At 27.5% G+C, this 17164-nt stretch overlaps 1 protein-coding gene across 1 annotated transcript; it reads right to left on the bottom strand.

The window, feature by feature from the left end:
* Positions 1 to 4524: 4524 nt before the first annotated feature.
* LOC138347570 (uncharacterized) lies at positions 4525 to 6942 on the bottom strand (the record flags this gene model as incomplete). Its single annotated transcript, XM_069295866.1, has 1 exon — positions 4525 to 6942. A coding segment is annotated over one exon (1089 nt), but the record flags the coding sequence as incomplete, so codon positions are not given.
* Positions 6943 to 17164: the final 10222 nt, after the last annotated feature.

Raw genomic sequence — 17164 nt, 5'->3', positions numbered from 1 at the left:
TTATGGGGCTTCACATGATCATTGCAATTGAAAGCTTGGGATGGCATCATTTGGTAAGTATGTTCCATGCTATGTTTATATGAACTATTAAATGTAAAATGTTAATATAACTCTATGAGAATACGTCTTTGGCTATGATCATGTTTGAAGTTGTTCTGATCCTTATCTTGTGTATGATCTATTGTATGTACATCAAAGGCTTTCAAATGACTTAGCATGATTTCTAAAGAAATGGTCCTTTTCATGTAAGACTTTAAATGTTTTATGAGCATATACTCATACTTAGTACATGTTAAATACTAACCCTTTAGTTTATATAACAACAATGTAGGGCTAGACCATTGAAGGTGAAGAAGGTTGATTGAATAAGCTTGGAATCCTTTCTCAAGTGTTTGTAGGTACTCGTGTTTGGGGTTTCTATCTTATTATTAATCTAGCTATGAGGACTTTAGTTGTTCTAAGACATAATCTTTATTCCCTTTTATGATTTGGATTTTTCAGCATTAAGGCCTATATGGCATATTGACTTTGTATTGGCTAAGCCCAAGACTCATATTCACAGATTGTTTTTATATTGGACATTTTAAAACTATTGTATGTATGTTTATTATGTTTCCGTAAGATAATCCTGTGGAATCTTCTAAGTGAAAGTTCTAAGTATACCTCACATAATATAGCTAAAAGTGTTAATGTTCTGTGATTTTTAACCTATTATATTTTATGAAGAATGCTAAGGGCTTCTTTGAGTCCCCTGAGAACACGACGACATCTGTCACGTCTGGGGTGATCTGCAGAAGTAAAAAAGAGGAAGTGAATAAGGATCTTCCCCTTCATATGCATCTAAAATCTCAAAGACCTCGTGTTCCCAAATGCCCTCTATGCCCCAAGGTCTTCAAGACCCCTTTATTTAAGGGGATATGACTAATGAGCAGTTAAGTTTTGCACGTACGGATTTTACCCGACTTATGAAGACTCAAGATCAAGTCATCACTAAGCATATGGTTGGACAAGCTAACCAAGAAAGTGGACCTCAACCCAGTGAAAGTACTTTCGCTTCTATAGTCAGGACTTCTTGAGGATAAACTCTCTTACATTTGCTGGTACTAAGGTTGATGAAGATCCCCAAAGCTTCATAGATAAGGTGTTCAAGGTGGTTGATTTTGTGGTTATGAGCCTTAGATAGAGAGAGAGAGGAGCTATCCGCTTTTCAATGCAAAGATGTTGTTCAAATGTTGTTAGGGAAATAGAGGGATGACAAACCCTTAAGGTATGTTCTATGGTAGTTTTTAATTTTTCCCATTTATCTTCTGGTAAGCAATTATATTTACATATATTCGCTTTTGCTCCTGTATCTATCATAGGGGTATAATATCTGTTGTGATATCCTTCTACTATAATTTTTGTAAGTATAAATATTTTCATTAATCATTTTGTTCTTTTTATAATTATTTTCTTATTTTGACAAGTTATTGTTAATTGTTCATTTTCTATGTTGTATGGTTTAACTTTTTCTAACCATTTTATTCCTAAAGTAATATTATGATCTCCTTGGTATATTTTGAATTGTATTACTAAGGGTATTCCTCCTATAATTATTTCTTTTTCTGTTGTTTCTTCATTCGTGTTTACTATCTCACTAGGTAGTCCAGGGCATGTATGTCCTGTTCTTATAATTTCTTCTTCTAATACTAACTCTCTTGTTATATAATTTTCTTCTTGTCCTGTATTTATTAATATTTTATATTTTCTTTGGAATAGAACTAGCACCAGGGAGCAAATTATTTACAGCAAGATGTAAAAATTTATATATATTAACAACAAAGCATAAAATAACAGCAAGAAATAAAATTAATAAAATAAAAATAGAAAATCCTTTTGAAAAAATAATTACTGTAGTAGACAATAATGACTATAGCTATAAAAAAATTGATATAGAAGAAGATCTAGAGATAGTAAAAGAAAGATTAAGCACTTCAAGCGTACCAAATACATTGACAAGAGCTACCTCATCAAGGATGAGTACATCTAAAATAAAATATGAAATTCCACAAAGCTTATTAGATAAAAAAGAAATAACACCATATCATTATTTCATAACAGGAATAATAGACCAAAGAAAATATAAAATATTAATAAATACAGGACAAGAAGAAAATTATATAACAAGAGAGTTAGTATTAGAAGAAGAAATTATAAGAACAGGACATACATGCCCTGGACTACCTCGTGAGATAGTGAACACGAATGAAGAAACAACAGAAAAAGAAATAATTATAGGAGGAATACCCTTAGTAATACAATTCAAAATATACCAAGGAGATCATAATATTACATTAGGAATAAAATGGTTAGAAAAAGTTAAACCATACAATATAGAAAATGAACAATTAACAATAACTTGTCAAAATAAGAAAATAATTATAAAAAGAACAAAATGATTAATAAAAATATTTATACTTACAAAAATTATAGTAGAAGGATATCACAACAGATATTATACCCCTATGATAGATACAGGAGTAGAAGCGAATATATGTAAATATAATTGCTTACCAGAAGATAAATGGGAAAAATTAAAAACACCTATGGTAGTAACGGGATTTAACAATGAAGGAAGTATGATTAAATAAAAAGCAAAAAATATAAAAATACAAATATGGGATAAGATACTAACAATAGAAGTAATGTATAATTTTGAATTTACTACAAAAGATATGTTATTAGGAATGCCATTTCTAGATAGATTTTATCCACATATAATAACAAAAACACATTGGTGGCTTACTACACCATGCGGAAATAAGATAGGAGCAAAAAGAGTAAATAATAAACAACGAAAACCTATGGAATGGATAAAAGGAAGTGAAAAAATAAACCAAGAAATGGAAAATATAAATAATAAACAAATAACACAATTAGAAATTATTATATTTGCTATAGACAAAGTTAAATTAATTAATGAACAACTAGAACAATTATATAGTGAAGACCCATTACGAGGATGGGAAAAACATATGACAAAAGTAAAAATTGAGTTAATAGATGAAAATAGCATAATAACACAGAAACCATTAAAATATAACTTTGATGATTTAAAAGAATTTAAAATACATATAGATGAATTATTAGCAAATAATTACATACAAAAAAGCAATAGTAAACATACAAGTCCAGTATATCTATATTTGTTGCTGATGGGGATCCATCCATTTTCTTATCTGTAGTCATACCTCCAAATTCATTTCTTATTGCTGATTCATATTTATCTAGTATATCTATATTTGTTGCTGATGGGGATCCATCCATTTTCTTATCATTTCTAACTACTTCTAAACTTTCTGGGGGTAGATTTTCTATCCATAATTTTGCCGTTCCTACGAATGTTCTTTCTATATATCTTGGTGTTTTTGTTTTTCTATTTTATTATCTGTTAACTGCTTGGATATATTTCCTGTCCATAGTAATATTGCTTTATTTATGTCTGTGACGCAATCTAATTCTAAGAAATTATATTGTTCACTTATTGCTTTCGGTATCCAATTCTTATTTAATCTATTGTTCCATATTGCATTATTTCTATCTGATTGTTGATAACTTTCTGTATAATAAGTTGGTGGTGTTCACCTAGGACTACTTCTATGGCTATTTCTGGGACTATTATCTGGGGTTTTTACTCTTGACGTACTAGGTCTATTCATATCTCCTGTGTTTATTTCTAATTTTTTTGATTTATTTATCTGTTCTAGAATTTCTGTATATGTTTCACTTATATCACTTATTTCCGATTGTTGGTCATTTTCATTTCCGTCTATTTCATTTACTTCAATATCTTCATTTAGATCTTTTAGATCTTCATTTAGTTTCTGTTCCATTTGTTTTATTTCATTTGTTAATTCTAGCTCTTTATCTTTTTGTTTTTGTTTATTTCATATAATAATTTTAACCTAGCTAATTCTTTTTCTAATTCACTTATTCTTGTATTTTTTATTTCTTCTAAATTTTGTACTTCTTGTTTTGCTTGTGTTTTTATTTTTTCAATTTCTCTTGATTTATCTATTTCTTCATTTTCTTTTGTTATTCTTACCATAGCTGTTAAACTATCTTCTAATTTTGCCGTTTCTTTTTCTAACATTAAGTATAAATTATTTCCTATTTTTTTATATCTTCTTCCTAGATTTGAAAATATTATTTTTATTATCATTCCGTCTTGTTTTTCCTATGTTTTTTCGTCTACTGCAAATTCTTCTTTATTCATTATAATCTATGCATTATATTATGCTGTAACTCATATTCAAGACAATCTAATTCTAATTTTAACATGGATATATCTTTTCTTTGTGCTAGTAGTGATTTATTACATACTCCTGCTAATATGTTTTCTTCTAATCTTCTTTTTCTATGATGTAATTCTTGTTCTTTTTCAACCATTATTTCCATTATTTCTTCTATTAATTGTTGTTTATAGATTTCTCTGTTCATACTGTTTTTTCAAATAGCAGACATATTTATATTGTATTTTTGAAATTATGTTTATCAATTGATCTTTTCTATCATTATCTGTTTTGACTAGTTGTGATAGTTCATATTCTATATATAAAGATCTTAATTTTTTCCATATTTTTCTTACCTTTTTATCTATCTTAGTTCTTTTTATTTTAGTATTTTTATTTTTATTCATCATAACTTTTTATATAATATTTTAAAAAGCTTACTTAATTTATCTGGATATCTAATCTTTTTTAACCTGTAATTCCTACCATATCGCCTTAGCCAATATTCAGTCATATTTAATCTCCAATATCTAAATCATCATATAAATCATACATATCATAATAAAGCTCATCTTGTATACTTTGTATGGTTAACTAAGTCCAACCTTGGGTTGTTATTTCTATTATCTCATATGTTAATAATTTATTATAAATTTCTCTTTTTATATCAGTATTCAAATTTTTAGTATATAGAGTAGTAATATCTTATAATCAACATTATCGTCTAATAGGTATGTTTCCATTTTTATTATTTTCATTTTTCACTAAAAATTTATTCCTTCCAACCTCTTAATAAATTATACTTGCTTATTATGCAAAAATAATAATTTAATAATCATCTCGTCTGGTCACTACTACAGCTTTCTTCTTTGATTAGTCACCCTAACAGCGCCTCAACTTTGTTTACTCCCCTAAACGGCCTTCTCTGCCTACCGGTTTCAACCTTAGGATGGCATAGTCTAGGCATACTTATTCGAAGAATATTTCTGTAGCAAACTTTCTAAAGATGGTTATTATAACATTATTCAAACATGATAAACAATTATAATTAACAAGAGATTTTCAGGAATAAATTAATTTAGCTACTCATAAATATAAAATGGTATACCTGTTATTGTAGATCATCTCTCATAGTTGATTTGTTTTCCATGATTATTTAATTATCTAGCTCTGATACCAATGGAGGGGTGGAAGCGGTTTTGTTATTTTAGAGTAGAGAGAAGATTGTTGGAAGAAGGATATTTTATTTATGAAGGCAAATGCCCCTTATATAGACATACATAATGACCTTTCATCCTTGTTAAAGGACGATTGGCCTTTACTATTTACACAGTTACTTGACTCTTACTATTTACACAGTAACTTGACTCTTACTATTCATGGTTACTATTCATGAATAGGATACTGACACTATTTACTTTACAACTTTTTTACAAAAAACAAAATAGACTTTGGCCAAATGGCCGACATACTTTTTTCTTCTTTATTTAATGGCCTTTACTTTTTACATGTGGCCGACAATAATTATGACTAATTTACATATATTTTATGTCTATCTTTTCCCTATTTTCTTTTTCTCAGCTTACTCCAGTTGTACTTCTGGAATTATGTCATCACCTTGGTTGCACTTGGAACATATATGGTCTGGGTAATTGTGTCCGACTAGCTTGCAATATCTCGTCATTAGTTCTTCGGATATGAATCCTTGCTTTATTGCTCTAGTTGTTGGCGTAGCTTCTGATTTTAACAGGGTCAAAATCCATTTTTGGACTTCTTCCATATCTGCTTGTCTTATTTCTTTTGAATTGGCATATATCATTAAGTGGTCTCTCGAATAGTAGCTCCCTATGGCGTTGCCTTGTAGATAGTTATTTGCTAGCTCTTGTATAATAGTTGATAATCCAATTATCCTTTTATTGGCATAGAAACTGGGTATCTCAACTCTTGTTATCTCTGGCTGTTGGCCTATATCTTCTGGGATTATCATTTCTCGTGTTAGCCCAATTTTGACTATCTGGACCATTGGCTTTATTTCATCATAAAGTATCTCTGCTGGTGCTGTGTAGAATCTTATGAAAAATAAGTTTTCTTTTGTTATCTTTTTATATATTAAAAATGCTTTGTGGACCTCTGGGATTCCACTTATCTCTTCACTTGTATATGTATAGACTGTATTTAATAATCCATAGTTATAACAAGTTTTAACTAGGTTTGGATTAGTTTTTAGTTGTGCAATTAACTTGTTATAGCCTTGTAGTTTTTGGGTTAGGTAGTCTTGGGTTTTTTCTAATGTTGTGGTAGATTTGGGTTTTTGATTTAAAAAGTTTTGTATTTTGTATAGGTTTTCAATATATGTTCGGGATATATGGTTGTATGTTTTCTTCTCTTTATGCAGGCTAGTTGCATAGGTAGATGTTTGTGGTGTTGAAGCATCTACTATCTGTATCTTTGGAGTAAATGGTTTGGTAAATATGCTATTTAGGTTTATGTTTTTTGGTGTAGTTTTCTCCATAGCTTTTTTGCTTGTACCTGCAGCATCAGTAATGTCATGGGTTTTAAGGAGTTTCCCAACGTCTCCTTTTAGCTCTGGCTGTTTTTCGTCTGCCGAACGACGTAGCTCCACATTTTTATAGTCATGCTGCTGACTTGTAGATTCTTCCTTTTCTTCTAGCTTTTGAATTCTCAAGCCCATACTGTCCACTTTTGTACAAAGTGTAGTTAGGGTTTTGAGTATGTTTTCCATAACATTATCTTGTCCTGGCTGTGTAACTCTGTCTTGATAAATAGTCTGCAATCATATTTTTGTCAATTTTTATTACCTTAATTGTAAATGTAAAATTTAGTATGTTTAATACTAGTCTCCTTATTTCTTTTGTTGTAACTGAATCATCTAATTTTTTCGTTATCCACCATTTTACTTCTGTATTATCTGTTCTTACAATAAATTTATTGTAAACAATATATGGTTCAAATGCTTATAAAAATTTATATAATGCGAATAATTCTTTTCTATTTATTTCCCATTTTATTTGTGCTTCTGTATAAGATCGATCCTGAATAATACCTACAATGGTGTTCTATTTTTTCTTTTTCATATTTGTATTTTAAAACTCCTCCATAACTATGATCACTGAATCTGTTTCGACAATATAAGTAAATGTTTTATTTTCATCAGGAAAATATAGTTTTGGTAATTTTTTACATAAATTCTTAATATTTCTTATATATTTTTTATCTTTGTCATCAAAATGATACTCTACATCTTTTTTAAGTTTTTTATGTAATGATTTTAGATGTTCTGCTAATTTTGGTATATATTCTCTTACCTGATTTACTAATCCTAGAAAGGATTGTAATTTCTTTTTTGTATCTATATTTTCATCAATAGTAATTATTTTTTGTACTATATGTGTTTGAATCTTTATTCCATTTTTATCTATTTGTATTCCTAGAAATTCTATCTGTGATTTCATAATTTCTGCTTTTCTTTTACTCAAACTTATACCTGTATTTTTTACTATATGTATAAATTTTTCCAATAATCTTATATGTTCATCTTGTGTTCTAGAATATAACAATATGTCATCTATATATACGATACAGTTTTCTAGTTGGTTAAAACAGTTATCCATAAAATGTTGGAATCTACCTGGTGCATATTTATATCCAAAAGGTAAAACATTCCATTCATAGAAACCTTGCGGTACTGTGAATGTTGTTAATTGTTTAGATTCTTCTTCTTGTTTTAGGTGGTAAAATCCTGATTTACAGTCAAATTTACTGAAATAATTATATCCTTGTATTTGTCTTATTTTTAGTATTTTGTTTGGTATTGGATAATTGTATGTTTTGGTTTTAGCATTTAGATTATGATAATCTATGACCATTCTGCTTTTACCTCTTTTTTGTTCACTATGTTTTATAACTATAAATGCTGGACTTGTATGTTTACTATTGCTTTTTTGTATGTAATTATTTGCTAATAATTCATCTATATGTATTTTAAATTCTTTTAAATCATCAAAGTTATATTTTAATGGTTTTTGTGTTATTATGCTATTTTCATCTATTAACTCAATTTTTACTTTTGTCTTATGTTTTTCCCATCCTCGTAATGGGTCTTCACAATATAATTGTTCTAGTTGTTCATTAATTAATTTAACTTTGTCTATAGCAAATATAATAATTTCTAATTGTGTTATTTGTTTATTATTTATATTTTCCATTTCTTGGTTTATTTTTTCACTTCCTTTTATCCATTCCATAGGTTTTCGTTGTTTATTATTTACTCTTTTTTCTCCTATCTTATTTCCGCATGGTGTAGTAAGCCACCAATGTGTTTTTGTTATTATATGTGGATAAAATCTATCTAGAAATGGCATTCCTAATAACATATCTTTTGTAGTAAATTCAAAATTATACATTTCTTCTATTGTTAGTATCTTATCCCATATTTGTATTTTTATATTTTTTGCTTTATATTTAATCATACTTCCTTCATTGTTAAATCCCGTTACTAACATAGGTGTTTTTAATTTTTCCCATTTATCTTCTGGTAAGCAATTATATTTACATATAATCGCTTCTGCTCCTGTATCTATCATAGGGGTATAATATCTGTTGTGATATCCTTCTACTATAATTTTTGTAAGTATAAATATTTTCATTAATCATTTTGTTCTTTTTATAATTATGTTCTTATTTTTACAAGTTATTGTTAATTGTTCATTTTCTATGTTGTATGGTTTAACTTTTTCTAACCATTTTATTCCTAATGTAATATTATGATCTCCTTGGTATATTTTGAATTGTATTACTAAGGGTATTCCTCCTATAATTATTTCTTTTTCTGTTGTTTCTTCATTCGTGTTCACTATCTCACTAGGTAGTTTAGGGCATGTATGTCCTGTTCTTATAATTTCTTCTTCTAATACTAACTCTCTTGTTATATAATTCTCTTCTTGTCCTGTATTTATTAATATTTTATATTTTCTTTGGTCTATTATTCCTGTTATGAAATAATGATATGGTGTTATTTCTTCTTTATCTAATAAGCTTTGTGGAATTTCATATTTTCTTTTAGATGTACTCATCCTTGATGAGGTAGCTCTTGTCAATGTATTTGGTACGCTTGAACTGCTTAATCTTTCTTTTACTATTTCTAAATCTTCTTCTATATCAATTTCTTTATAGCTATAGTCATTATTGTCTACTACAGTAATTATTTTTTCAAAATGATTATCTATTTTTATTTTATTAATTTTATTTCTTGCTGTTATTTTATGCTTTGTTGTTAATATATATAAATTTTTACATCTTGCTGTAAATAATTTGCTCCCTGGTGCTAGTTCTATTCCAGACATTTTCCAATATAGAACTAATGATCTATCTATATTTTTATCTGTTAATGATACTGTATAATTAGCACTTATTGTAAACTTAAATTTTTGATATATTATGTTTCGTTTTACTGCACTAATTATGCTTTTTTCTATAGGGTGTACAATTCTATCATCTGCTAAATATATTTCTATAGGTGTATCTATTCCTTCTCTAAAGCAGACTTTTATAAATATTTCTGTTCCTCCTAAATGTACATATTTTATTGGTGTTTTAGCTTTTATATCTTGTATTTCTTTGTTTATCATTCTTTTATTTATTATAGGTATATATGCTTTTCCTCTTGTGTATTTACAATCTATTATATGTTCTTTTTGACTAACTACATAGTATTCTTCTTTTTGTCTTTTAAACCAATTTCTTAAAATAGGTATTTCTAGTACTTTTTCAACACTTAAATCTAATTCTTTTCCTTTTATTTGTTCAAATATCATATTATCAAATATAATTTTCTGTTCTGATGATTCTTCATCTTGATATTCTTCCTTAGATATTATTTTTATTTCATTTTCAGACATTATATTTCTTCATCTGTTTCGTTATTATCTATGTTAATATTTTCTTCTTCATTCTTAGTTTCTATGTCTGATACTTCATATATACTATCATTTTCACTTAATTCATAATCTATGTACTCTATTTGCATATATTTTTCATTGTCTATAATTAATTCTGCTACTTGTTTTCTTTTTAGATTTTTGGGTAATTTACAATCTTTAGCTATGTGTCCTATCTTTCCACAATTATAACAAGTACATTGGGATATTTTTCTTTTTGGTCTGTATGGTCTTTTTATTTTATGATTTTTTACATAATACCTTCGTCTTGGTTGTTTATATTTATATATAGTTTTGTTTTTTCTATAATTTTTATATCTTTTAGAATCTACCCGCAGAAAGTTTAGAAGTACTTAGAAATGATAAGAAAATGGATGGATCCCCATCAGCAACAAATATAGATATACTAGATAAATATGAATCAGCATTAAGAAATGAATTTGGAGGCATGACTACAGATATAAGAGAACAAAATAGAGAAAAAATAATAAATAGACAACTTATGACAAAATTAGCTATATGTAAAATGTGTTACTTAGAAGAATATACTTGCGCATTTAAATAATATTATTACAAAGCTAAATACAATTTAGACGAAGCAAAAGAAATAAGAAAATAATATTATATTACCAGAACCATTTAGTACAAACGTAATAAAGGATTGGGATAATGAAGGAATGGTAGATACTTTAGGATCTAGAATAAAATTTTTAAATCAATGGTTCATACAACTATGTGAAAACCAAAAAGAAAAATTAAAAATGGAAAAAGTATTAAATAAAAATTTATCATGTTGTAAAAATAAAATGGCACCACAATTTGGATGCACAACTAAAAAACAAAAATCTAAAAGATATAAAAATTATAGAAAAAATAAAACTATATATAAATTTAAACAACCAAGACGAAGGTATTATGTAAAAAATCATAAAATAAAAAGACCATATAGACCAAAAAGAAAAATATCCCAATGTACTTGTTATAATTGTTGAAAGATAGGACACATAGCTAAAGATTGTAAATTACCCAAAAATCCAAAAAGAAAACAAGTAGCAGAATTAATTATAGACAATGAAAAATATATGCAAATAGAGTACATAGATTATGAATTAAGTGAAAATGATAGTATATATGAAGTATCAGACATAGAAACTGAGAATGAAGAAGAAAATATTAACATAGATAATAACGAAACAGATGAAGAAATATAATGTCTGAAAATGAAGTAAAAATAATATCTAAGGAAGAATATCAAGATGAAGAATCATCAGAACAGAAAATTATATTTGATAATACGATATTTGAACAAATAAAAGGAAAAGAATTACATTTAAGTGTTGAAAAAGTACTAGAAATACCTATTTTAAGAAATTGGTTTAAAAGACAAAAAGAAGAATACTATGTAGTTAGTCAAAAAGAACATATCATAGATTGTAAATACACAAGAGGAAAAGCATATATACCTATAATAAATAAAAGAATGATAAACAAAGAAATACAAGATATAAAAGCTAAACACCAATAAAATATGTACATTTAGGAGGAACAGAAATATTAATAAAAGCCTGCTTTAGAGATGGAATAGATACACCTATAGAAATATATTTAGCAGATGATAGAATTGTACACCCTATAGAAAAAAGCATAATTAGTGCAGTAAAAGGAAAGTTAATATATCAAAAATTTAAGTTTACAATAAGTGCTAATTATACAGTATCATTAACAGATAAAAATATAGATAGATCATTAGTTCTATATTGGAAAATGTCTGGAATAGAACTAGCACCAGGGAGCAAATTATTTACAGCAAGATGTAAAAATTTATATATATTAACAACAAAGCATAAAATAACAGCAAGAAATAAAATTAATAAAATAAAAATAGAAAATCCTTTTGAAAAAATAATTACTGTAGTAGACAATAATGACTATAGCTATAAAGAAATTGATATAGAAGAAGATTTAGAGATAGTAAAAGAAAGATTAAGCACTTCAAGCGTACCAAATACATTGACAAGAGCTATCTCATCAAGGATGAGTACATGTAAAAGAAAATATGAAATTCCACAAAGCTTATTAGATAAAGAAGAAATAACACCATATCATTATTTCATAACAGGAATAATAGACCAAAGAAAATATAAAATATTAATAAATACAGGACAAGAAGAAAATTATATAACAAGAGAGTTAGTATTAGAAGAAGAAATTATAAGAACAGGACATACATGCCCTGGACTACCTAGTGAGATAGTGAACACGAATGAAGAAACAACAGAAAAAGAAATAATTATAGGAGGAATACCCTTAGTAATACAATTCAAAATATACCAAGGAGATCATAATATTACATTAGGAATAAAATGGTTAGAAAAAGTTAAACCATACAACATAGAAAATGAACAATTAACAATAACTTGTCAAAATAAGAAAATAATTATAAAAAGAACAAAATGATTAATGAAAATATTTATACTTACAAAAATTATAGTAGAAGGATATCACAACAGATATTATACCCCTATGATAGATACAGGAGCAGAAGCGAATATATGTAAATATAATTGCTTACCAGAAGATAAATGGGAAAAATTAAAAACACCTATGGTAGTAACGGGATTTAACAATGAAGGAAATATGATTAAATATAAAGCAAAAAATAGAAAAATACAAATATGGGATAAGATACTAACAATAGAAGAAATGTATAATTTTGAATTTACTACAAAAGATATGTTATTAGGAATGCCATTTCTAGATAGATTTTATCCACATATAATAACAAAAACACATTGGTGGCTTACTACACCATGCGGAAATAAGATAGGAGCAAAAAGAGTAAATATTAAACAACGAAAACCTATGGAATGGATAAAAGGAAGTGAAAAAATAAACCAAGAAATGGAAAATATAAATAATAAACAAATAACACAATTAGAAATTATTATATTTGATATAGACAAAGTTAAATTAATTAATGAACAACTAGAACAATTATATAGTGAAGACCCATTACGAGGATGGGAAAAACATAAGACAAAAGTAAAAATTGAGTTAATAGATGAAAATAGCATAATAACACAGAAACCATTAAAATATAACTTTTATGATTTAATAGAATTTAACATACATATAGATGAATTATTAGCAAATAATTACATACAAAAAAGCAATAGTAAACATACAAGTCCAGCATTTATAGTTATAAAACATAGTGAACAAAAAAGAGGTAAAAGCAGAATGGTCATAGATTATCGTAATCTAAATGCTAAAACCAAAACATACAATTATCCAATACCAAACAAAATACTAAAAATAAGACAAACACAAGGATATAATTATTTCAGTAAATTTGACTGTAAATCAGGATTTTACCACCTAAAACAAGAAGAAGAATCTAAACAATTAACAGCATTCACAGTACCGCAAGGCTTCTATGAATGGAATGTTTTACCTTTTGGATATAAAAATGCACCAGGTAGATTCCAAAATTTTATGGATAACTGTTTTACCAACTAGAAAACTGTATCGTATATATAGATGACATATTGTTATATTCTAGAACACAAGATGAACATATAAGATTATTGGAAAAATTTATACATATAGTAAAAAATACAGGTATAAGTTTGAGTAAAAGAAAAGAAGAAATTATGAAATCACAGATAGCATTTCTAGGAATACAAATAGATAAAAATGTAATAAAGATGCAAACACATATAGTACAAAAAATAATTACTATTGATGAAAATATAGATACAAAAAAGAAATTACAATCCTTTCTAGGATTAGTAAATCAGGTAAGAGAATATATACCAAAATTAGCAAACATCTAAAACCATTACATAAAAACCTTAAAAAAGATGTAGAATATCATTTTGATGATAAAGATAAAAAATATATAAGAAATATTAAGAATTTATGTAAAGAATTACCAAAACTATATTTTCCTGATGAAAATAAAACATTTACTTATATTGTCGAAACAGATTCAAGTGATCATAGTTATGGAGGAGTTTTAAAATACAAATATGAAAAACAAAAAATAGAACACCATTGTAGGTATTATTCAGGATCTTATACAGAAGCACAAATAAAATGGGAAATAAATAGAAAAAAATTATTCGCATTATATAAATGTTTATTAGCATTTGAACAATATATTGTTTACAATAAATTTATTGTAAGAACAGATAATACACAAGTAAAATGGTGGATAACGAAAAAATTAGATGATTCAGTTACAACAAAAGAAATAAGGAGACTAGTATTAAACATACTAAATTTTACATTTACAATTGAGGTAATAAAAACTGACAAAAATATGATTGCAGACTATTTATCAAGACAGAGTTACACAGCCAGGACAAGATAATGTTATGGAAAACATACTCAAAACCCTAACTACACTTTGTACAAAAGTGGACAGTATGGGCTTGAGAATTCAAAAGCTAGAAGAAAAGGAAGAATCTACAAGTCAGCAGCATGACTATAAAAATGCGGTGCTACGTCGTTCGGCAGACGAAAAATAGCCAGAGCTAAAAGGAGACGTTGGGAAACTCCTTAAAACCCATGACATTACTAATGCTGCAGGTACAAGCAAAAAAGCTATGGAGAAAACTACACCAAAAAGCATAAACCTAAATGGCATATTTACCAAACCATTTACTCCAACGATACAGATAGTAGATGCTTCAACACCACAAACATCTACCTATGCAACTAGCCTACATAAAGAGAAGAAAACATACAACCATATATCCCGAACATATATTGAAAACCTATACAAAATACAAAACTTTTTAAATCAAAAACCCAAATCTACCACAACATTAGAAAAAACCCAAGACTACCTAACCCAAAAACTACAAGGCTATAACAAGTTAATTGCACAACCAAAAACTAATCCAAACCTAGTTAAAATTGTTATAACTATGGATTATTAAATACAGTCTATACATATACAGGTGAAGAGATAAGTGGGATCCCAGAGGTCCACAAAGCATTTTTAATATATAAAAAGATAACAAAAGGAAACTTATTTTTCATAAGATTCTACACAGCACCAGCAGAGATACTCTATGATGAAATAAAGCCAATGGTCCAGATAGTCAAAATTGGGCTTACACGAGAAATGATAATCCCAGAAGATATAGGCCAACAGCCAGAGATAACAAGAGTTGAGATACCTAATTTCTATGCCAATAAAAGGATAATTGGATTATCAACTATTATACAAGAGCTAGAAAATAACTATCTACAAGGCAACGCCATATGGAGCTACTATTCGAGAGACCACTTAATGATATATGCCAATTCGAAAGAAATAAGACAAGCAGATATGGAAGAAGTCCAAAAATGGATTTTGACCCTGTTAAAACCAGAAGCTACGCCAACAACTAGAGCAATAAAGCACGGATTCATATCCGAAGAACTAATGACGAGATATTGCAAGCTAGTCGGACACAATTACCCAGACCATATATGTTCCAAGTGCAACCAAGGTGATGACATAATTCAAGAAGTACAATTGGAGTAAGCTGAGAAAAAGAAAATAGGGAAAAGATAGACATAAAATATATGTAAATTAGTCATAATTATTGTCGGCCACATGTAAAAAGTAAAGAACATTAAATAAAGAAGAAAAAAGTATGTCGGCCATTTGGCCAAAGTCTATTTTGTTTTTTGTAAAAAAGTTGTAAAGTAAATAGTGTCAGTATCCTATTCATGAATAGTAACCATGAATAGTAAGAGTCAAGTTACTATGTAAATAGTAAGAGTCAAGTAACTGTGTAAATAGTAAAGGCTAATTGTCCTTTAACAAGGATGAAAGGTCATTATGTATGTCTATATAAGGGGCATTTGTCTTCATAAATAAAATATCCTTCTTCCAACAATCTTCTCTCTACTCTAATATAACAAAACTGCTTCCACCCCTCCATTGGTATCTAGGACTACTTCTAGGGCTATTTCTGGGACTATTATCTGGATTTTTTACTCTTGACGTACTAGGTCTATTCATATCTTCTGTGTTTATTTCTAATTTTTTTGGTTTATTTATCTGTTCTAGAATTTCTGTATATGTTTCACTTATATCACTTATTTCCGATTGTTTGTCATTTTCATTTCCGTCTATTTCATTTACTTCAATATCTTCATTTAGATCTTTTAGATCTTCATTTAGTTTCTGTTCCATTTGTTTTATTTCATTTGTTAATTCTAGCTCTTTATCTTTTTGTTTTTGTTTATTTTCATATAATAATTTTAACCTAGCTAATTCTTTTTCTAATTCACTTATTCTTGTATTTTTTATTTCTTCTAAATTTTGTACTTCTTGTTTTGCTTGTGTTTTTATTTTTTCAATTTCTCTTGATTTATCTATTTCTTCATTTTCTTTTGTTATTCTTACCATAGCTGTTAAACTATCTTCTAATTTATCCGTTTCTTTTTCTAACATTAAGTATAAATTATTTCCTATTTTTTTATATCTTCTTCCTAGATTTGAAAATATTATTTTTATTATCATTCCGTCTTGATTTTCGCATGTTTTTTCGTCTACTGCAAATTCTTCTTTATTCATTATAATCTATTTATTATATTATGCTGTAACTCATATTCAAGACAATCTAATTCTAATTTTAACATGGATATATCTTTTCTTAGTGCTAGTAGTGATTTATTACAAACTATGTCCCTTAAAGAGTGTACTAGTTAGTGTAGGTAGTTGTATGGGATGCTATTTATCCATTGCAAAAGTAGACACTTGAGAGGGGAGTGTTGGTGTTTCTTTATATATAATGTATGAATGTGTCTTTATCAAATAAAAGTAAAGTTATGCAATTTAATGTCTACTGATAAGAAATTGAGTTAAGATTATGTTTTCTATAATGAAGTTTATGAATGATGAATTTGGTGTACCTAATCTAATGTAATCCT

Source organism: Solanum lycopersicum, chromosome 3, assembly GCF_036512215.1.
Source record: "Solanum lycopersicum chromosome 3, SLM_r2.1".
In the NCBI taxonomy this organism is placed as follows: Eukaryota; Viridiplantae; Streptophyta; class Magnoliopsida; order Solanales; family Solanaceae; genus Solanum; species Solanum lycopersicum.
This window is presented reverse-complemented; position numbering and strand designations above follow the sequence as displayed.